Source organism: Pleurodeles waltl, chromosome 8, assembly GCF_031143425.1.
Source record: "Pleurodeles waltl isolate 20211129_DDA chromosome 8, aPleWal1.hap1.20221129, whole genome shotgun sequence".
Lineage (NCBI taxonomy): Eukaryota > Metazoa > Chordata > Amphibia > Caudata > Salamandridae > Pleurodeles > Pleurodeles waltl.
Window position 1 is genome coordinate 266,838,582 of NC_090447.1, and position 22,786 is coordinate 266,861,367.

At 39.0% G+C, this 22,786-nt stretch overlaps 1 protein-coding gene across 14 annotated transcripts in view; it reads left to right on the forward strand.

The window, feature by feature from the left end:
* Nucleotides 1–22,786, forward strand: part of ROBO2 (roundabout guidance receptor 2) — a 709,977-nt gene that overhangs the window by 657,523 nt on the left and 29,668 nt on the right. For all 14 annotated transcript variants that reach the window (XM_069204134.1, XM_069204124.1, XM_069204131.1 and 11 more), the window contains 3 exons: nt 914–1,067; nt 12,267–12,527; nt 15,677–15,885. In XM_069204134.1, the coding sequence (XP_069060235.1) occupies nt 914–1,067; nt 12,267–12,527; nt 15,677–15,885 (624 nt within the window). The remainder of the gene's footprint in view (nt 1–913; nt 1,068–12,266; nt 12,528–15,676; nt 15,886–22,786) is intronic.

The window sequence follows — 22,786 nt, forward strand, 5'->3', positions numbered from 1 at the left end:
TATTTTATTCAATGTTCTTAAGAATGGATATTACTCTTAATTACTATAAAGAGGATTAAATGAGACCTCAAACCATAAAATGTTACTTCAGCTAATTCGTAAAAATAAATGGCAACAAACTGATTGTGGTAACCTGTGAAGAAAACAGAGGTGGCGTCCTCTGACTCTGCAAAGTTTCAGGCATCATTAATGACGATGTTAATAAAAAGGGGTGAATGATTAAGGTGCGTGGATATGAAACAGTGACAGTCCTCATACCCCCAAAATATGAAATCCCACATAGCAACAACAATATCATATTTTCCACAGCCTGCTGTTTCTTAAAGCACAAATATACACTAATGGATTGTGGTAAAAAGCATACGTGCCATTGAGTAGTATTAATTAATTTATTTTCATTGGGCCACTAATACCTTGTGGATTCTAAAACAGAGTGGACATTCGTAGTTGTAGTTAGTTTCACAGTAGGGAGTTTGGCCCACAATATAGTAAAAGCATCATCTAGAGCTTGGCATAGTGCAGCAACGAATTGGTGGTTCACCCACCCAGTCAAACCTGCAAGTGCTCCACTCTTTTGAAACTTGCGGTGCTAGCATCCCTTCAAACCATATGTATCACACACCTAAAGGAAAATAACCCTACACTTCAAAAATCAAAGCAGCATTTTTCCAACATTTCAATATGTTTGTAAAATGTTCTTTTTTGTTTTGTAAAACTATAATGTATTAAAACATAACACATATTTCATCCATATTGCTAAGTTTTAAAATGTGTTGTTATATATGCAAGACACTGGATTAGGTCCCTCTAGGATCAGATATAAAACACCATAATTGCGATCATATATCTTGTGTCTGTTTTCATGATATTAATATGATGTGAGGTTATATGTGCTGAACTTAATCAATTGTAGGTGGGAAAGGTGGCAAAAAGAAGAAGAACAAAAATAACACAAAATCACAGAAGAACAATGGTTCTAACTGGGCTAATGTACCACTGCCACCACCTCCAATTCAACCCCTGCCAGGCACCGAGTTGGAACATTATAACATGGAACAGCATATGGGGTAAGATTATCAATATTTCTTCTCAATACATTGTATCTTTCTGGGCAAGAATCAATCTATTTAGTGGCAATGTCAGTAGCAGAATATAGTTGGTTACTGCAGCTGCTTCATTTTGCATTTGTTTTTCAGTACGTGGTGAGGAGTAGTATATTTGTAGTCCTGTATTATATCCCATCATCCTTTGTACATTTGCAGTAAAACCTTTCCCCATCTATGGAATTATATAAAATGAGATTGCTGAACTAGGTTTGTTTAGCATGAGACTAATGACATTTTCTGATTTTGGAAAATTCAGGATTAACTGATTCTTCTTTCCAAATCTTTTATTTTTGCTATTTTCGTATAGTTTCAATATGACAGTTTACCTAGCTGCAAAATCTAAATTGAAGTAAAAGAAAAGCATGTCTTTCATTGAAGTTCCTTTCTAGTCCATATATACAAGCACAATTACAATTTTGTGAAGTAATACTGAATCAATACATTGTTTATATTTGTGCGTGTTTCAACTTATTTAATGAAATGACTCCTACCTACAGATGCTTTTAACATAGTAATGTTTTTTGAGGATATCATGGACTGTTGATTTCCATCATGAAGCAGGCTTCTGCATATGGAAATTAGTGTTGATGACTTTGAGAGAAACGTTACATGACATATAGAGAATGTTTGAATACTGCAAAACATTTACCAAGGGAATGCCAAGTGTATTGAGGGACAAATACTGATGGAAGAGGAAAGGGTTAATAGCTTGTTAGCTTAGGAAGTGAGCATTGAGGCTTCTCCTAAATTTAGAGAGCAAGAGGATTGTGCAGTGCTGACTTCAAATCAAGGTCCCAGACAATCAGATGTTATGTTAAAACAATTTATATTGCTCATGTCTAACCCTGAAAGGGGTATCTCAATGTGTGTAGCTTACTAGGCAGTAGATGGCGATCAAAGATATTGAGTTGAAACAGCTCTGTTTTAAGTAGCTTCCTGAATTTAAGATGGTCAGGCACTGTTGTAATTGTAAAGGAAGTGCATTCCAGTACATAGGGGACAGGTAGGAGAAAGATTTTCCTCAATACCTGGTCCTTTTAATACTTGGAGAATTAAGAAACACTTCATCATGCAATTGTAATCTTTTCCCTGGGCAATAAGAAAATAGCCTCGAAGATAAATTGTGAGGCCCCTTTCCGATGAATGGCTTTTGAGTAATGCAGCAGATTTTAAAGGCAATCTTGCTGCAAACAGGCAACCAGTAAAGGGAGCGTAGAAGAGGAGCTGCTGATGTCCTAACTGGTGCTTTGCAAATAAGGCTTGCCGTCGTGTTTTGCACCACCTGTAGCTTAGACATCAGAGACTCATTTATAGATGCGAGTAAACTGTTGTCATAGTCCAGGCAACTCATAACCAGTGTTTTCCTGGAAGCAGAAGGTAGAAGGGGAAAAACCCGCCTCAACAGGTGAAGCAAGTGGAAGCAAAATCTCACGGTTATATGGACCTGAAATGCCATTGTGAGAGTTTGATCCAGATCAGTCCCTAAATTATTCATTACCAAAGTTTTATTGGAGCATTACTGAGTTTGGGTGGCCACCAATCTGATCTCCAGAGATTAGGGGCCTTCCCAAATAGCATAATCAAGATCTTTTTGCTAGCCTTAAACTGGAGACAATTCTTAGTCTCCCAGGTCGTGATGGCTCTCAGAACAGCTACGAAGTGCTCCTTCACTATGAATGATTTATCATCAAAGTACAACAATAACTGTGTGTTGTCTGCATAGAGAATACTTTTGTAGCCTGTACTGTCTAATCAGTTTTGCCAAAGGTACTACATAGATATAAAATAGCGTGGGACTAAGAGGCACTCCTTTGTCCAATCATATGTTGCGTCATCTGAAAGAGCCTAAGGTGTAATGGTTTGCGTTCTATTAGTAAGAAAGTCCTCAAGCCATTGTAATGCCAGACCGAAGATGTCACATTCCCTAAGTCTTAAAAGTCAGCAAGTGTGACACTGTGTCATAAGCTGCCAACAAATCCAGTAGTACTAGCATAATGGGACTGTTGGTGTTTAAGGGACATTTGATTGGTCAGTAACAGTCACTAGAGTGGTCTCCATGCTATAGAAGGGACAGACATCAGACTGTTAAGGGTCCAAAAGCTGATTGGCTTGAAGATGCTTGATAATCTGTTTGTTTATTAAACCTTTCAGTAGCTTGCCCCATAAGGGGAGTAGTGAAATAGGACGATAATTGTTTAAGTTATCAGGCACCGTGTTAGATTTATTTTGTCCAAGCTGACAGGATTTTCCCACTAGTTCCAGATAAATTAAAAAGTGGAGAAACAGCAGAGGCTAGTGTTCCGGCTAAAGAGACTACTATCCTGGGTGGGCTGGTATCTGAGGGGGACCCAGATTTGGCTAAGGTAATGACCAGCTGGATTGATTCTGGTGAAAATGTAGTAAAGTGCTTGAGTCGAGATAAACATGCAACATTAATATTATTTGTCACTCGATTAATGCCTGTATGCCCCATTGAGTTAGAAAAATTTGCATAATTTTTAAAAACGTTATTCCTCAAAGTGGGAAGCTAGAGAATCACATAAGACTTCAGATGCCTGAATGGCTTGAGTACAAACTTGTGGTTTAATAAAGAGGTGAATATGACAAAGGCTGGCTTAATTGGTAAAATAGCTTGTATTGTTGTAAAGTGTAGATTGGTGCATAGCATAAAAAGAACTGTGGGAGGTGAGGAATTGATGTGACATGGATTGATTTGCACAAGTATGTCATGTCAGTTATTAGATATGTGGTTGGTTGACAGTTTAAAGAAATGTGCTTGGAAAGTATGAATAACCTTGTCAATGGAAAGGAATAAGGACAGTGAAATCCCGACAGTACTCTATTGCTTTGTTTATTTTAACTCTTAACAAAAGAAAGAAAATCAGATTTTGCTGGTTTCAAAGAGGAGGAATGTGTGGATTTTGTTGATATTTTGAAGTTGAACCTGATAGCATGGCATCAGCTATGGCTGGGTTAAATAAGATACAAGAGAGTGACATGCTGGTTTTTGGAAAACATTGGTTATCACACATTCATGGGTAGTTGATTCCCCCCAAAGTTGTTGAGTAAAAACAAGAACTAGATACAACAGTCCATTGAAAACATTGCTTAAATTTATGAAACCATAAAAGGAACCTGTCATGCTTTTGCATGTGAAAATGGAGTTGCTACTTTTCTGTCTAGTTTATATGGTGAAGGTTAAGTATCATATTCTTGATATTTCTGCATAAAAGTGGTTGGAATTCATGCTGTTCTATACCATTTTCTCTTTCTTGAGTTTCATTATTAATTTTCCCTAACCTGAAATATGTAGTCCCATAAAAGAATCATTCACATTGCTTTGATTACTCAAGAACAGGTGTAATGTTTATTTGTTTTAAAATTTAGAAAATGTTGTTTGTGTGCAACAGTTATGAACACATTCTGTTCAGAAATGTCTTGGGACTCCTTCTTCATGGTCAGTATTTGATGTCAAATGGAAATGTTTGAGGAGACCTGGAAAGGGGGGTACCGATGCAGTGGTGTCAATATTACATACATTTAATTTGTTCTGTATGTGGAGGCAAGTGGTTCCTAGGTCTTTTGTTCAACTGTAGAGTACAGCCAAGGCAATTGCACTAAAATGGGCTAACTCAATGGCATAGATTTAGTGTATTTTCCATTCACAAATTGACAAAAACAAGACATTTTTAAAGAAGTGCATTATCACTGTATCAGTTTGTGTTTATCCAAAGCAACATAGCTGTTTCCTTTCAACAGCAATCATGGATCATGTTGACCCCTATTTTCATGTTTCATTGCCCAGTGAAATGTGTTGAAGTACAAAACAATTATAAGTCATCCAAGGAGAATAGTGTCCTTACTACACCATGTGTTGAGAATAAAATGTGTTACAATAACTTAACCATGACATCATTATGTAAGACATTGTTTATAGAGAATGACTTACTAGAACACTATAGCCAACAGAATATTTATTGAGGTTGTTTTTTCACTAAGATGTCATTTTTACAGGAGAAATACAGTCATCAGAATGTTTCCCTTTAACAATATTTCACAAACTTGCTTTGCTTCAAGTATAACACTTGTGCAATACAGTTAAGTGGTATGCACCCTGAAACTCCTACATGTGTGTCTGGTCCTCCTTTAAGATAACACCTTGAGGGTGTGCCTACCAATGTCACTAAGTAGGTTTGACATTGGCTATTTAATTAACTAGAAGAGGTGATTCACACCACTAGTTTGTGTTTAGCAGGGGTGAAGATGCCAAAAGGATATAGATTTATTCAGGAAAAAAGCTGGGCAGATGCCCGCTTCCTGCCCAGCTGCTTTTTTTTGGAAGCATGTGATTGATTACCAATGGCGTTGGAGAGCTGAGCTTCAAGCGTCAGAGCCCAAAAGCTGATGTTCATGTAGCAATGATGACACTTTTTTGAAATTTGGTCTGTGGTGTACATTGTTTTACAATGTTGCAGCTAACCTCCCCTTTAGTATGTAATCCTTCACAATTGGAAGTTCACGAATATGTCCCTATATGTACTACTCCTCTACATTTTTAAATTCTGAATGCTGAGTAATGCAACCGTTACATGGATACCGGGTGGCTCATGGCTTGCCTTCTTCAGAGCTTAAAATATAGGTTGTTCAGCTGCAAGGAACTATTTCAGTCACATAGGCAACACTGGCTATACATGAAGAGTCAGTGAGTCAGACTTTAATTTTTAAGTGCCACACCGTTGACTCTCAGTTTTTATTTGTGTTTCAAATAATACTCATTATATATACATAGGTTTATAGACACTAAATGGGGCCCATCTTTCTTCGGTTCATCTTACAAAATTATAGGAAACTGAACACAAATTAACAAATTCACATAACGTGTACTTGACCAATGTCTGAGAAACATTATTTAATGAGAGATATAAATAGTTATTGCCATTTTAACGTTTGTTTGCAAACTACATTTAAAATTAATATGGTAATATGGTATACATTTGGTTATATTAAGACACATTGCATCTGAGGTAAAAGAATAGTTAAAATAGAAAACAACCAAAAAGTAAATTAGTAAAGAAGAGAGAATATGAATGTTACACTTTGCCTTTTCATGTGTTATGTAGATAAATAAAGCTACACATAATAGGCAAACGTTGAACAATGTCTCTAGTAAGAACAAAGACACGTTAAAATCAAGCCTTGAAAGGGATGACAAGACATAATCAGTACTCAAAAATTACCATAGGTCTGTGACCTGAAAATTAAATCTTGTGTGCACATCTTTAATTTGGCTTAACCATTTCGCTGCTAAGCCTCCCCGTGCTACTACTTTCTTTTGGCTATTTGGGGTAGCTTGCCCTTAGTCTGCCATAAGGTTTTGTTCACATAAGGTATTCTTGCCAAATTTGTGTCCTTTTTGTCCGCACATCTTGGGGATTCCAAAGGTGCCCAGGGTTTGTGGATTCCCCTGAAGGGGACCAATAATTTAGCCTAAAAGCAGCTAAATGTGAAAAATGGGAAGAAAGTGCTGTAGAAAGCAGCTTCTTTTTTTGTCGCTGCAAATGGCATCAACAAAGGATTTGTGGTGTGAAAATCACAATCTTCTCAGCTTTCAGGAACAGACGGACTTGAATCAGAAAACCAAAATGTTTCATGCAGTTTTAGCACTTTACTGGGACATAGCCCATTTTTCCTATTTTTTGTGGTTTCAACCTCTGTCCAATTAGTGGTAGAAATGGGTGTTAAACCAATGATGGATCCTTGAAAGCTATACATTTCTGACAAGTAGACAAAATTCCAAATTCAGCAAGTGGTCACTTGGATAGATCCTTCAGGATTTTATTATAGAAAATAACAGTTGAAATGAATAAAAAAAAGATTGAATATGGGTTGAAAATGGCCATTTGTGCCTACATTTTCATCTGTAACTTCTTCTATGCAGATTTTCAAAAGCAATACATGGTTAGGGCCGCTGGACCATTCTGGTTGCAGGGATATATAGGGCTTGTTGGTTAACCAAGAACCCTATGTAGCCAGAGCCAATAATTGAGCTGCACCTTGCATTGGGGTTTCATTGTGTACCAGACATACAAAAAGTAATTTGGTAAAATATAAAGAGTGAAAAATAGGTCCCAAGGTAACATGTATTTCCTAAATGGGCACAAGATATGGAGTTTAGAAGCTGTGGTTATTTGCACATTTCTGAACTTGGGGATACCAATAATAGTATGTGAACTAGAGGGCATTTCACAAAATTACTTCTTTCTTACACACTGTCTTACATTTGGAAGGCACACATGCAGAGAAATACCATAGATGAAAACAATTGTTCTACCATTTGGTGTTCCCTAAGTCTCCCTATAAAAATGGTACCTGACTTGTGTGTGTAGGCCTGGTGCCTGGGACAAGAAATGGCCCAAAAAGGAACGTGGACACAGCATATTTTTCCACTAAAACCTGACCCTTTTTTTGCAATGTGCCCAGGTGTGAATTTTGTGTCCTAGCTCAGTCGGCACCCAGGGAAATGTAGCAAACCTGTACGTTTTTGAAAACTAGACACCCAGGGGAATTCAGGATGCAGTGACTGATGTGGCTCTCACCACATTTTGTACCCAGAATCCCTTGCAAAACTAAAATCTTTTCTAAAAAACACATTTACCTCATATTTCTCTGATGGAAAGTTGCAAATCCACCCAGGATTCCCCAAAGTCTCCCAATAACAATCGTAACAATTGTACCTCACTTGTGTGGGTGGGCCTAGTGCCTCAGCAGGAAATCACCCAAAACTCAATGTGAAGACATCACATTTTTCCCCCTAAAGTTTACCCTTTTTTTGCAGTGTGCCTAGCTGTGGATTATAGGTCCTAGCTCAGCCGGCACCTTTTTGAAAACTGACACCCACTGGAATCATGGATGGAGTGACCTGTGTGTCTCTCACCAGGTTCTGTTACCCAGAATCCCTTGCAAAACTCAAAATATGACTAAAATACACATTTACCTCATATTTCTGTGATGGAAATATCCTGGAATCTGAGGGGAGCTACAAATTCCCTTCCACTCAGTCACCCAAGTCCCCTGATAAAAATGATACCTCACTTGTATGGGTAGGCCTAGTGCCACTAACAGGAAATGGCCCAAAACTCAACTTGAGCACATTACATTAACTACCCCCTGCCCTTCGTCCCCCTAATGACCCTTTTTTTGCAATGTGCCTAGCTGTGGAATTTGAGCACTAGCTCAACTGGCACTCTAGTTGGCAGTGGTTTGCATCCTGTTCAAGTACAAGTACAGACTCTCACTCTAGTCACAGTAAGGGAGTCACACCGCTACGAAAACCCCTTCTCATCCCCTTAATAGCTTGGCACAAGCATTCAGGCTTATCAGAAGCAATTAGTAAAGTATTTGTATACACACACACAGTAACACAGTGAAAACACCACAGAAATACTCCACCCCAGTTTAGAGAAAAAGCCAATATTTATCTGAGTAAAACAAGACCGAAACAACAAAAATCCAACACATACAATCAAGGATACAAATTTTGAAAGATTATGGGGTCTTATAACAACTTTGGAGGAGGTGTTAATCTGTCCCAAAAGTGACAGATATACCACCAGCCGTATTACGAGTCCATTATATCCTATGGAACTCGTAATACGGCTGGTGGTATATCTGTCACTTTACCGTCACTTTTGGGATGGATTAACGCCTCCTCCAAAGTTGTAATAACCCCCCATATCTCAGTAAAGTGCTTAGAAACACAATAGCTCCAACTGAGGCTATCCTGATGTCTTGATGGAGTCGTTCCCAGCAGTCCAACGCCACTCGCGAAGAAGTGTGGGCCCATCATGGAGTCACACAGACCCCAGGCACAGTACCTTTGAAAACAATGAGGAAACAAAGACAGTGCACAGAGTCCGGGAGGTGAGGCATTGTTGTAGCCGGTGCGGTGTTGGTTCATTAATGCTGCCGGGGAGAAGATGCTTTGGTTCCTTACAGTTGCAGAGAAGGTGGTGCAGCATCGGTGGTGCAGCATCAGTCCCTTATGATCCGACGAGGTTGATGAATCCAAGATGTGAGGCATTGATGTCACGATCACACCACTGGGCCACAGGTGCTGCGGCAGGGTTGTCTGTCACGGACTTCGGTAACACGCACTCGGGGCTCATGCTGTGGTGGGACTTTGGAGGCACTGCGTTGTGGCGGGCCTGCTGCATCAGTCGCAGTCATTGCATTCAGTGTGGACCGGGGCTCCAGTGCTGACAGCGGCGCACAATAACACAGTGGCTCTGGTTCTGAAGCTGCTCTGGAGTTGATGTACTTGGTTTCTTCGTGGTTACACCAGAACGCACTCCCAAGGTCCATGAACTGGATTTGGCACCAGTTGGCGAGTCAGGACTCTCAGCAAGAAATCCCGGGTGCTGGCAGATGAAGTCTTTGATGTCCACTTTCTAAAAGTTCAATTTTCAAACTTACAATGTAAAAAACAACTTCACCAAAAGATGTGTTTTTAAATTGTGACTTCAGAGACCCCAAACTCCAGATCTCTATCTGCTCCTGCTGGGGAATGACACTTTAAAGATATTTCAAGGCTATCCCTATGTTAACCTATGGGAGAGATATGCCTTGCAATACTGAAAAACAAAATTAGCAGTATTTCACTATCAAGACATAAAACACACCAGTAAATGTCCTACCTTTTAAATACCATGCACCCAGGCCATAGGGCTTCCTTGGGCTTACATTAGGGGTGGCTTACATGTAGTAAAAGCAAATGTTTGGGCTTGGCAAATGGGTCCACTTGCCAGGCTGAAAAGCCAGTTTTAAACTGTACACACAGAGACTGCAGTGGCCGGTCTGAGATGTGTTTACTGGCTACTCATGTGAGTGGCACAATCAGTGCTGCAGGCCCACTAGTAGCATTTGATTCACAGGCCCTGGGCATTCACATTGCACATTTCTAGGGACTTACTGGCAATCAAAAATGCCAATCATGGATAAACCAATCACCAATACCATTTAGACAGAGATCACTTGCACTTTAGCACTGTTCAGCAGTGGTAAAGCGCCTAGAGTTCTAAAGCCAGCAAAAATTTAAATCAGCATAGCATCAATAAACAGGAGGTTAGAAGCCAATAAGGTAGGGGATATCATGGCAAGTCCTGACAGGTCTAACAGGAAACCTGGCAAAACTGTACATTTCTGATAACTAGGGCCCACATGGGAATCCAGGGTGGGATGGCTTGTGTGGCTCTCACCAGGTTCTGTTACCCAAAATCCCTTGCAAACCTCAAAATATGTCTAAAAAACAGATTTTCCTCACATTTCTGTGATGGAAAGCTCTGGACTCTAAGGAGAGCCATAAAAATGATACCTCACTTATGTACATGGACAAAACATGCACTGCAACATTGAAGGGACAAAAATGTGTAGAATTTGAAGGGCAACCAAAGCAGGTCCGAAAGGGAATTTTTTTTTTTTTTCCTGATGTTTTTAGGCTGACTCTGCTTTGGGCACCCACATAAGTAGGAAAATGTTTTTATCAGTATAGATGAGGCAATGCTGGGTGGTAGGAATTTCTGTGGAATTCTGTGGATTCTGGAAGTGTCCATCACACAAATGTAGGGAAAATGTGATTTCAGGCAAAGTTGGAGGTTTGCAGGGCATTGCGGGTAAAAAAAGTGGCGTGGGGTGCATGTGAAGCACACCACCCTGGACTTCCCCAGATGTTTAGTTTTCAGAAGTGTCTGAGCCAGGTTTCTTTGGGTGGCAGTGTACCCAAGTCCTAAAAGTACAGCCGCTCTCCATTTCAAGTGGGACAATATTGGAAATTAGCTAAGCTTTCCAGGCCTATATGTACAATCAACACCCAAAATACTTAAATGTCCTCTTGCTTGCCATTGGGATGAAATGCTTTAGTCAGTCCTCAGGCAGAGGGGCTAGAAAGACTGTTGCCCCCTTCAGTTGGGGTGGGGACAGATTTGGGGTAAGAGAGATTGTACCTATCTGTACAGCCCCCATCCCTAGACCTTCCTAAAAGAAAATAATCTCTGGTGCCTAGTGGTCTTTCTGCCTCACCCTTGGGGCAGATTGGCAGTAATAACCCCCATCTATTCCCAGAGGGGTCAGAAGGACTGTGCCTACTTTTGGGGGTATCGGTGGGGGCATTGCCTTTACCATTCTGGGCAGCTCCCACCCCTCTATAAAAAAAGAAAAATACTGGTGTATTGTGGGTGTTCTGCCACCATCTGCCATCAGGGGTGGGTGTCAGAAAGATTGTGCTATGCAAAAAAGTTAAGAGTGAGCAAAAGCCCTTGCTCTCCCCCCTCTCTGGTGGCCTAGTGGAGTGAATCCCTGCTTGGGGATTGTCCTTTTGGAGTGATCCCCAAGCAGGGATCCACGCGATAAAGGGTCCTTTTGAAAGGGGAGATGCCCTTCTTTCCAACGGTACCTCTCACATTAAAATTAGTGCTCAGGGGGCTAAGATATGCCATGAGCATTGAAGAAAATGAAGGGAAATGAGCCAATTGGCTCATTTTACTTAAATTTTCCCCTGTAATGACGTTGGTGCCCACAGTGCAACAATCGTCATTTCAAGGTGGGGATATTTTTAGCGTTGGTTGCCGAGAAAGCTCTTTCCCAGCATCCAAGGCTAAATATATCCAAATGAAATCCCACTGGTGTGCACACCAAAGGAATTTCCAGTGCCGTATGCGCAGACAGCCAGGAGCTATCCACTGCACACAAGTACCATGGCGTCGGATGGCTCCAGGCCATCCGAAGCATGGAAGAGGTTAAAAGGTTCAACAATACTACAGTCACTATCCCTTTCAAATGTATACCAGAATGAAACCTACTGTTCATTAAACATCGTGTCTAGGCCTTCAGGATTTAAGGAATCCAAAATCAATGTATATGATATCTAACATCAACTGCTTCCATAAATTTATTTCACACACTACTCCTTAAAGTTAATTTCCCAAGAAATGTGTTGTGGACCTCTGCCTAATATTTATTACACCAAAGAAGTGTTTATTTCAAATGCAAAATGTCCATCTTGGTCCAACTTCTACATAGCCCTAAGATGCCAAAAGGGAAAAATTAATATCAACTCTGATCTTTATCTATAAATGGACTTTTAACCAAGCAAACTTATGATTTTAGGTATGACAGTGATGGTTGGTGTCCACCTTTGCCAATTCAGACATACCTGCACCAGGGTATGGAGGATGAGCTGGAAGAAGATGACGAGAGAGTCCCAACACCACCTGTGCGTGGGGTGGCTTCCTCACCTGCAGTATCATTCGGTCAGCAGTCTACAGCAACGTTGACCCCCTCACCACGGGAGGAGATGCAGCCTATGCTTCAGGCCCACCTTGATGAATTGACAAGAGCATATCAATTTGATATAGCAAAGCAAGCCTGGTAATTATATTGGATACTAAAAAATAATAATAACAGAACTATTAATGTTTTGCTAATAAAAGTAATGTTTGCGAACACTAATAGTGATTACATTACATCTATCACTCGATCAAAGATGGTAGGAGGAGTAATCCATGTGGATTGTCCTTAGCAACCTTCCACATAATATCTACAGAAACACAGAGGAAAACCCTTAGTTTTCATTTACCATTTGGAACCTATATTGTTGGTGCATTATCACCACTGTAATAAGTAATAAAATGTAATCATTGTAATTATAAAAGAATGTTAAGTATCCCTTTGTAGTAGAAAGAACATATCAAGTTATGGGTATGGATATGTAATTTCATATCTGGTTGACAAGCAGAGACATTTTTGTTTCAAGACTGGTCAATTTTAATAGATCTATTATGATCACTTTGGTGTCTAATCACCTAAATGCTCTAATACATATTAACTTAAAGTTTTCTGAGCCAATAACAATGACAATCAGTTTTGTCAGCTGTTCTTTTGTGACTAACACATTTTGATTTACATGTCTGTACTTTTGTTTAAGACAGCAATTGCTCACACAATAATGGCCAAAGGGAATGTGACAAGGCACAGCCTTGATGTTACCTATATGTAAGCTCCCACAATGTCCAACTTGGAAGACGTAGGGAGTAAATATAATATTTTTCACTAATACCATTTTCTGAGCACGACGTAGTCCTCAGACAATTTTGTGTGATGTGAGAGCAACAACTATCCCCAAAAATATAGCTGTTCACACTGAATTTATTATAGTAAAGAAAAACCTGAGCATGAATAATATTGCAAAATGTATCAAATTGATAAGGGGTGCTATGTTTATAAAAATGAAAGAAATAACATAATGAAAGTCTACTGCAAAACAATTAGATCAGGGGAAATGGCAGTGACACAGAATGTAAGTGCTCAGCAATAATTGAGTGGGGAGTAATGATTTGACACAATTTGAGACTTTGCGAGGGTCAAAACTTTAACCTTCACACTTAAAAAGTCTCGATTTATGTGTTGTGGGAGTTACTGCTTATTAGTGTTTTTTTTATTATGAATTCTCTGAGTATGTGATGTGAGATCATTTTGTAGCTGCTGGTTTTGATAGATCAGGATTTCTACAATGAGACTTTTATGGAGCTCATAAAGTGAGAGAAAGACAAAGCAGTATGTGGCAAGGCTGCCACATTGTTTAATAGGCTCTGTGCAAGTAAATCAAGTTGTCCACTGTTCATATTGTCCTATTTGAATTTGGTGGAGGTTTCGCATTGGTCAAAGAGTTGTGGATGTCCCATTCTCCCTACGTTAAATGCATAGAGGTCCATAGTCCTCCTAAGCCCAAACATATGTGATGATAGTGTGTCAATGAACAAACAAAACAAGGATCTAAGCTATAAATAATATTCCTATGTCTCACAATAGCTTGCTGGCAAGCATGCCAATAAATCATGAACCTAACTTAATGTCACAGACTAAACTTCTAGAATTACTTTGCAATTCGGTAGTTATTATTAGTCATGCATGGCCCATCCTACTTTGACAGGGTCTGCATTGTTAGCAAACTTGTCTGGCAATTTAAGCCATAGCAAAGGCCCAAAAGCCAGGGTTAGAAAAATTTAACAAATCAGTGAAACCAGGGGTGGGAGGAATTGCATACAAAGCCCATTTGCCTTCAAATTGTATTGTGTATGTTGAAAGGATATTCTTGCCATAATGTTATGCTATAGAAGACATAGTGAGTCGCAAGGATTTACTTTAAATGAATGAGGTACTATTACACCAGATAATTCTTCAACCCCTCTCCCCATTTCATAATATTCTATCATCCTTGTAGTAACAGCCACATAGCAAAAAGTGTTTGTGTTCTCACAAAGTAGTAAGTCATTATAGTAATGCATATATAAAAGTTTGGCAGATGGGTTACCCCATCACAAACGTAAAAGATATCCGGCACACCTTATTACAAGTGCCAAACGATATAACGGATCAGCTCTGGCCCCGGGGGGGGGGGGTTGACTTTTGCGACCTCTGCCACTTTCTTTGCGACCTCTGGCTTCAAAGGTGGCAGTGGCAAGAACACAGGGGCAGGCTACTCTGATGCCCATTTTTTATTATACTAACAGTGAATAATAATTTGTTATATTCTATTAGTGTAATAAAAAAGAAGCACCAGGAACTGGAACAAAACATGTGCTGGCAGCAGAGATAAGTAAAAATGCTTGTAAATGTATTTCATGTGTTTGTGTGGGTTTGATGTATTTGTGTGAGAGTATGAGTGTGCAGATGTGTGTGTGTGTGTGTATCTAAGTGAGCAGGTGAAAGTTAAAGTGAACTTGAGTCAATGACAGCGAGTGTTAGTGTGTGAGTGAGAATGAGTGATGTGAATAAGTGTAACTGTGACTGAGAATAAGTTAAAATGAGATAGAGCTAGAGTGATTATAAGTGATATTGAGTGAAAAAGTATGAGTGAGATTATTTGAATGTGAATGAGTGAGACTGTGGGAGCCACCGTAATGGTGCTGGTATGCATGAGGAGGCTCTTGGTGTATCAGGCTCCCTTGGCAAAATGTTGATAGCACATTTGAGGTAATTCTTGCAATAAGGGACAGCAACCATAACAACATGGTGGCCGTGACATACTAGAGGTAAGGAACCCCATTTGAACACCGCTCAAAGATGACTATCTTATTTGCTTCACTTGCTCCCTACAACTCAGGACTAGTATTATGCCCCACCACCTTTAAGGATCATGTGAGCACTCTAACGTAGTTGACACCAAAAATAGAAATGGGTCCTTGTGCTGTTATTTTAATTCTGCCATTATTGTGGAACTTCGGCAACGTTATTATTTTTTTACTTTTATTATTTTTTTTATTTTTATTGGTGTCAGGGTTGAGGTACTTTGACGTGAATTCCTGGGTGATTCAGGGCCAAAGGTCATATTCTGTCACTTCCTGTGATAACATTATGGTGAATCATTTTCCAAGGTAATGTACTTGTCAGGCAGACAGGGCATCTGTCATGTTTCTGACAGAGTAACACATAAGCCAAGCTTTAAATCAGGCCCTTGGTTCTGAATGTGGAGTGGTGTTGAATGATGTCCACTCCATATGTTTTTTTTTCTGTTTTAGGCACATTCAAAGTAATTCTCAGCCACCTCTAGCCCCAGTTCCACCCCTTGGGTACGTTTCTGGAGCATTTCTTTCAGAAATGAAAGCCAACCTTGCAGATGACGAAGAGGACGATATTGAAGAGGAAGACCTAGAGGTTACCAGGCCACTAAGAGGTCTAGAACATACGCCAGGTTCCAGTATGGACAATCTGGACAGCTCTGTGACTGGTAAGTAAGCTCTAGAATCAGAAAGTTTCCTCATAAACGTATGCTGTTATAATTCTTTAACATGTACGATTTGTTAGTATCAGAGGCAGAGCTAAAGGAATACAGGATTTGGGGCTACTTTTGTATTTCTGTAAAATAATGAGACATTTTATGAATTTTAAAAAGCTTAAATACATGAAAGAAAACTCAATTACATTTGAGGTTTTCATGCGATGTTCACTTTGCTGGCGACGCACGCCTATTTTTCCAGTTGAAAAATACTTAGACGTTGAGCAAATATCTTATTTGAATGAAACAAACAACAATTTAAAAAGTAACAGGCAATGTTTCTAAGATGCAATTTGTGGTATGCAAGGAATAAAAATAGTTATTCGTGAATACCACTGATGAGCGATCATTTGAGCTTGTGTGTTGTGCTATGTCTAGTAACATTCAGCACTGTTATGCTAACTGTAGAACTTTTTTTATGTATTCAACAGTTGCGTTCGTATTTCATGCCCCATTATGGGGTACATTTTATTTTTATATTTTGATTACAGATTATGCAAATGAGGCGAAATCGCTATAAAAACTATATGACTGTTGGTAAATGTTTATCTCTGCAAGGGGAATTCAAAACAAGTATGGGAGAGCTGTTATACTTAACATTCTGCCCATCATGTCAGACTGTCTATATTCCTTTAGAAAGATGCATACACACACAAACTTATCAAACAGCCCAAGAAGTTACACACGGCATTATGATTTTAACATCTGTTGCTGTACGATTTATTTGCACAGGTTGTTGCCAAATCGTATTTGGAAGGGTCTTGTGTAGTATTATATTGAGAAAAAAACACACATAACGTGTACAGCTATGCGTAGTCTGTTTCTAGGTGACAAATGCTCCGTTTCGAGGGTGGACTATATTTCAAAATATTCAGAATTTTCCTTGGGGGCATGATGGCTAACTGAGAAGAGATAACCATTTTGTCATCCGATTGCACCTCAGCCCTGAAACACTCGTTTTGTTCTACTCATTTGCAGAACTTTGCTCCCTTTAAAAAAACACAAGAAAGCTGAAAGGCACCCCCACAGAGGGAAGAGACAGTGTGGCAGTGATGAAGCACCTGATCCTATATAATTCCACTATGGCCCTTGCGCAATTAAATGTTGCACTACTTTATTCGGCGTCTTTTTTCTCCCTGGGCCTCAGGCAAGACTCCTTGCCAACGCAATTAAGATTTAACAACCTCGCTACACTACTGCAAGTAGAAATCCTGCCCCAACCTAAGGCTGCAGAGTTAAAGTTTAGATTCTTGAATTCAAAGTGTTGGCTTATTAGTAGACCCGTATGTTAAGCCACTTTGCCTGAATTCCAAGCATAATCCCCCACAGGTCTGAAATCCGCATATTTTTACATATCTTACTTAGACTTCTGAAGAATTTCATTATGAATGCAGTAAAAGCTTTTCAGTAATAATATATTAAAAGATAATGGCAATACTTTTTGCATTGCACTTTCAACATGAGAAAATATGTTAAACAAGGCAGATCTATGCTATGAATTAAATATTGTTGTAAAGTTCCAATATGTACAGATTTTCCATTCCATAACAAGGAATGTCCCTACTGAAAAGGGTGCACCTAAAACTATGCAGTTCTTTTAATATCAAGGTCACCAATACTTCTAAAGCTTAGGATATCAACATATGCATACTCTGGTACTGTTTATTTGTAGTGCTATGTTGAGATTTTGCCATTGTGGGGACATTGGTGGTTCAATATACAGCCCACATAATTTAATATTTTTGGAAACTGACTAAAGGCAGACCTTAAACAGAGCCAAACGTAACCCGTGACTTTTAACTAAAAAAGAGACACTCATTCTACCTATCAAAAAGGCCTTCTGCTGCACATGCAAAATAATAGGGTTGTACAAGGGTATCCATTGTAATGTTAATATTGCAAATTTTAACTTATTTCTCAGATAAAACAGTTAACAAATGCATTTCACAGGTAAGCATAATGCTGGTTGTTTGTTCAGCTGAGCAGAAAACTGCTGCATTCTGCACTAACAGGGGTTCTTCGTCACTGTTATGTGCAATGCTGTGTCACTAATGCTGCGGAGTATATCTTCCTAGCGATGATCGATTCAAAATGTAAGCCATAGATCCAAGACAACAGGTAATACAACAGTAAGGCAGGGTCAATAGGAAAGTAGAGGAAGCTATACTATTTATATAGTTGATTTCTTCAACAGTTCTATACTTTTCTAGCGCTTGTGCAAGCAAGCCAAATTGTTTTCCAGGACAGAGAAGGCTGTCAGAGCTTTTGTCTATGTCCTTGGTGCTGGTGAGACTGCCTAGAGTGGTGTAAAGTGAATCTCAAACACAACTAGAGTTGTAGGTTAAGGTTGGTCAGATTTTAGGCACTGTCATTCAAAGGAATTGGAGGGGGGCAATCTTGTATATTGAAAGACCATATAACAGGATATTGCCCATTCACTAGCCATTTAAGTGAGAAGGCATGCTGCAGTCTGCATCATTCATGACAGTGGGATCAGTCCTCACCAACCTGCAGTGGGTGGACTTGAGAGTCCCTCGTGTCTGCGGCAGAGCTCTAGTGGGATCTTGTAATGGATATAGAAATTAGCCTCAGAGGAGAAATCATGGGAACAGGGAAGCATAACATAGTCTAAATTGAAGTGGCCACTTTTGTTAATAGTGGAAATTCAGTGTTTCTATCTATAGGACACCTGAACCAGCATTACGGAAAAAGATGTTGATGTGCTTACGGGAGAAACACTCTTAACTCACTCAGTTGGAAGAGTAATGAATTGCTGACATCTGGTCTTATTGAGTGAAAGGTGTGGAAAAAACTTGGAAAAGGCAGCAAAGTGATTCAGACCTCTGGTACTATCAAAAAGGCGATATTTTATAGATGATATTTCAACTTAACTTGCTGTGGACTTGTGTATTTCTAATTCCAGGTGTCACAATAGTCTTGTTTTTGATAAGATGAATAGCAAAAAGTCTACATCTGCATTCTTCTGTAGAAAAATGGTGCAGAAACACAGGTGGTACCATTAGAGCTTGTAAAATGAGGTGGTTTAAGTGACCTGAGATCAAATATTTGCCTGGTGTTCTTGCATTACAAGATGGTAGATACAAGGAGAGGCAATTGCATAAGGTATTTGGGTCATCTATCCTAAAGAGACGATCGTCCCTTATTATGGAGCCTTGGAGTTAACGTACACCATAAAACCAGCCCTAAAGTCAACAACATCAATGCACAGACATATGTTTTTATTCACACATAAAATAAGGCTGAATAGGGTATAGTTAATAGCTATGAGGTCACTTAGCACAAATAAAAGAGCTTTTGAACTCATTTTGTATTATTTTGCAACCAACGGTGCGTTGATGATACACCAACCCCATCTTTTATCACACTATTCATAGTCTACATTACATGTTCCATCTTGTATGCATATATCTAAACTCCCCTGATCTCTCTATAATTCCACATGACAAACGGAAATGTGTTTTTTTCATTTTAATTCACAAATACATTTTTAGCATGGCGCCGGTATGCAATACTGCTATATTGATCCTTCCAAACCTCTGCAGTTGGGTTAGTTAGCTTTTTGAACCATTAGGTTCCCAGTGTGTTATACTAGCATGGGAGACATACACTGCCCTAGACAGTGAAATAGTGTAATAACTTTGAGCTCTTTAAAAAAATATATATGTGTAGCAATATCTCCTAAAATGATTTTCAATTCGTAGTCTTGAAACAAAAGGATTACATTTTACAAAAATGCTGTTTAGTTTTTCCACCCGCAGAGATATCCCAATATACTTTAATGCCTTTATAGAACTAATATGAAATACTGGCCTGTAGACCACTTGTGCCTATTATACCTGCAGGCCTAGAAAATCGAGTTTCAAGGCAACTCAAGTGAAAGTACGACTTCTCTCCAGACCAAGGTTAAAAGACGAGCAGATCTTTCAACATGCATTTTGTAACACAAAAAGGTGTGCATATATGGCCTATGCACTCTTGCCATCTCAGTGCCAAATTGACTACAATGGGAGAAAGATGTGTCCGTGTATGTAGCAGTGCGAGTGTGCAGACAGCAACATTTCAGAGAAGATGACACTGGGCAGATGGGAGCCTTACAGTATCATAGAACTAGAGGTCATTTATGTAATGATTTGATTATGGATGCATATTTCTAAATATGTTATGTTTGATCCAACAAAGGAGCCTTGCATTTACTAATGTGAATTCTGCATTAAAATGTGTTCGGAAATAGGGCCCTGCTACATTTTGCATCTCATAAAAATGGTAATGCAACAATTAGCAGGGTCATATTATAAAGCAGAGACTTTACTCTAGCTTAATGGATCCAGAGATGCACATTCATCAGCATGGAAGGATTTAGCATAAAACGACATGTAAATGAATTGATGAGTGATCGTAATTTAATTTTAGTGCTGAAGATGTAATAGAGACACAGCAAGATGCCACTTTATCATAGTACTTTACTGCTCAGCTACATTCTGGCAACTGCTTAAACGTCCTGTGTGCATTCCTGTCGTAGCAGCTTGAATACATTTGTGAAATTTCCAGTTTTCAGCAATAAAATGAATTCAGTGTGACTAAGGATGCAAACACAAATAAATATACCTATGTGACATAAATTTCGTTTTCATTAAACACGTAACTGTAATTTGGTCTTGACTACAACAATGATATTTCAGAGAACCCTGTGCATTTATTGATTCCATTTGAAAATGTTATGATCAGTTTGTATGCATCATATCTGTTCTCACATTTTCCCTTTTCCTACTGCAGTCGGTTTTCAAACTTGAAAATGTAATCATTGCCCGGGGTCCATTTAAGGATCAAGGCTGCTAATTGCTATAATCGTCATCTGTGTCTGTGTCCTACTCAGGACAATGACACTAACTCTGATAAAACAAAATGTAGCGGATAGCAGAATTGTTATATACTAAAACCACAACATTTTTGCAAAATATTATGCAGGTAACTAGAGATACTAATAAACTAACAGGAGACAGAATGGGATAACATGCAGAAAACACAACGTTGTTGCAAATATTATCTGAGATACATTTAACATGGGTGCAGAATTGGAAAATAATGAGTGCGCTCGAAAACACGTATTTACATAAAGGGCTCTATTCAAAAACACTTTTCAATGCAGCACTACTTGGATTTGTCAGGCCCAGGAGCCTATTCGCTTTATTGTTGAAATGGCCTTGAAGCCTTGACAGTAGCACATAGGCAGTAAAAGCATCATCTCTCTTTTGATAACAGAAAGAGTTTTCTTTTCAAAGGGAACAATATCATATTCAGCCTTAATGCAGAGGCGCACATAAACACGGCAAAACAGAGTGGGGTGAGAGTGGGGCTGTGGTGAGGGAGACATTTTCTCCATTTGAAGGTGTAGAAAACTATGGGTCTGCCAATTCTTTGAAAATACTAACCTGTATAAGGTTGCTTCTTTTGACTTGCGAAGCAGTGTCTGAGGGGTTTATTCTGCTAGATTGGTCCTAAATGAGGAGACGATGGCTACAATGTTTGTCACTGTTTTAAAGATACAGCTTTTCCTCTGCAGTTTATTTCTAGGTAAGAACATTTGTGATAAAAAGCCAATGCTGCATGATGCCTTGAGAATTTCAAAATTGCATTTTCATTTCATTTTCGATTTGACTCAACTCTACTTCACAACGTGGTTGGTATAAATAAAGATGAGTATTTTGAGTTCAGGTTTCATTTAACTTGGGTCTTGTTCACACTTTGGTTGGTACCTGTGTTTATTGAAGCACCTAGTAAAGCCTATAGCAAATGGTGGTGATGTGGCATGGCAGCTGTTTCTCAGTCTCTCAACCGCTTTCAACATCCTGAACCACTCCCACCTACTGACCAAAAAAGATGATAGAAGGGTGTTGGAGGAGACACATAAATGTTTGAACTCATTCTAATAGTAAGAACAGGGTATGGTATATGGATGGATCCTTCATCATCCATGTTTTTAAGCGTGGTTACATGATGGGTCAGATTTACCTACGTTATTGTTTACAATGTATGTGCAACCACTTCTTCAGTTTTTGAGACTCGTGGAGAAGAATTCCAGAACTATGTGGTTAATCAGTTAATCAAGGTGGTTGAAAAATCAATCAGCTCAAATTGGTTATGCCCTTATGACACCAAAAGTGATGTGCTATTCATCACTGAATAACAAACTCCAAAAGGTAAATGAAGTTCATAAAAAAAAATCATAATAGGCAATGCAGTAAATTATCTAATAGATAAAGGTAAAGCACTAAAAGTTCTGCTGATGTGCACTTCATTTATAGACTTTACACTAACGTTTGTAAAGGGCACATATGCCTGCAGAGATTTTGTAGCCAAAGTGAGGAACATTGGCAGATCATTTTAGTGTGATTACATCACACAAAGTTTTTATTAGTTTGTTTTGCTACTTAGAATTATTCACGTTCAGTCTACAAAGTGGTTTTGAAACTCAACTATTTTATGAAAATAATAAACACTTTAGTTCTACACTAAAACTGTTACCGGCTAAATAATAGAATCCTCACTGAGTAGTTTTCACTTCCTTTTTGATGCAGCCACCAGTCATAGGATCACAAAATGCAAATTTCTTCCATACAAAAGAGACGTATCACATTACTTTGTGTTCAGGTGTAGCATGTTCATACTTTAGTTATCCACTTTGCTTGCAGTCTCTTTAAACAGCATATATGTTCCATGCCCTAAATGAACAGCTTTATAGATTTCTAGTGCACTATAAATGTTCAGGTTAATGTTACATCACCTGCTTATTCAAAACCCTTATTGGGAGTTAGGGGTCAAGGGATGCAGCTAG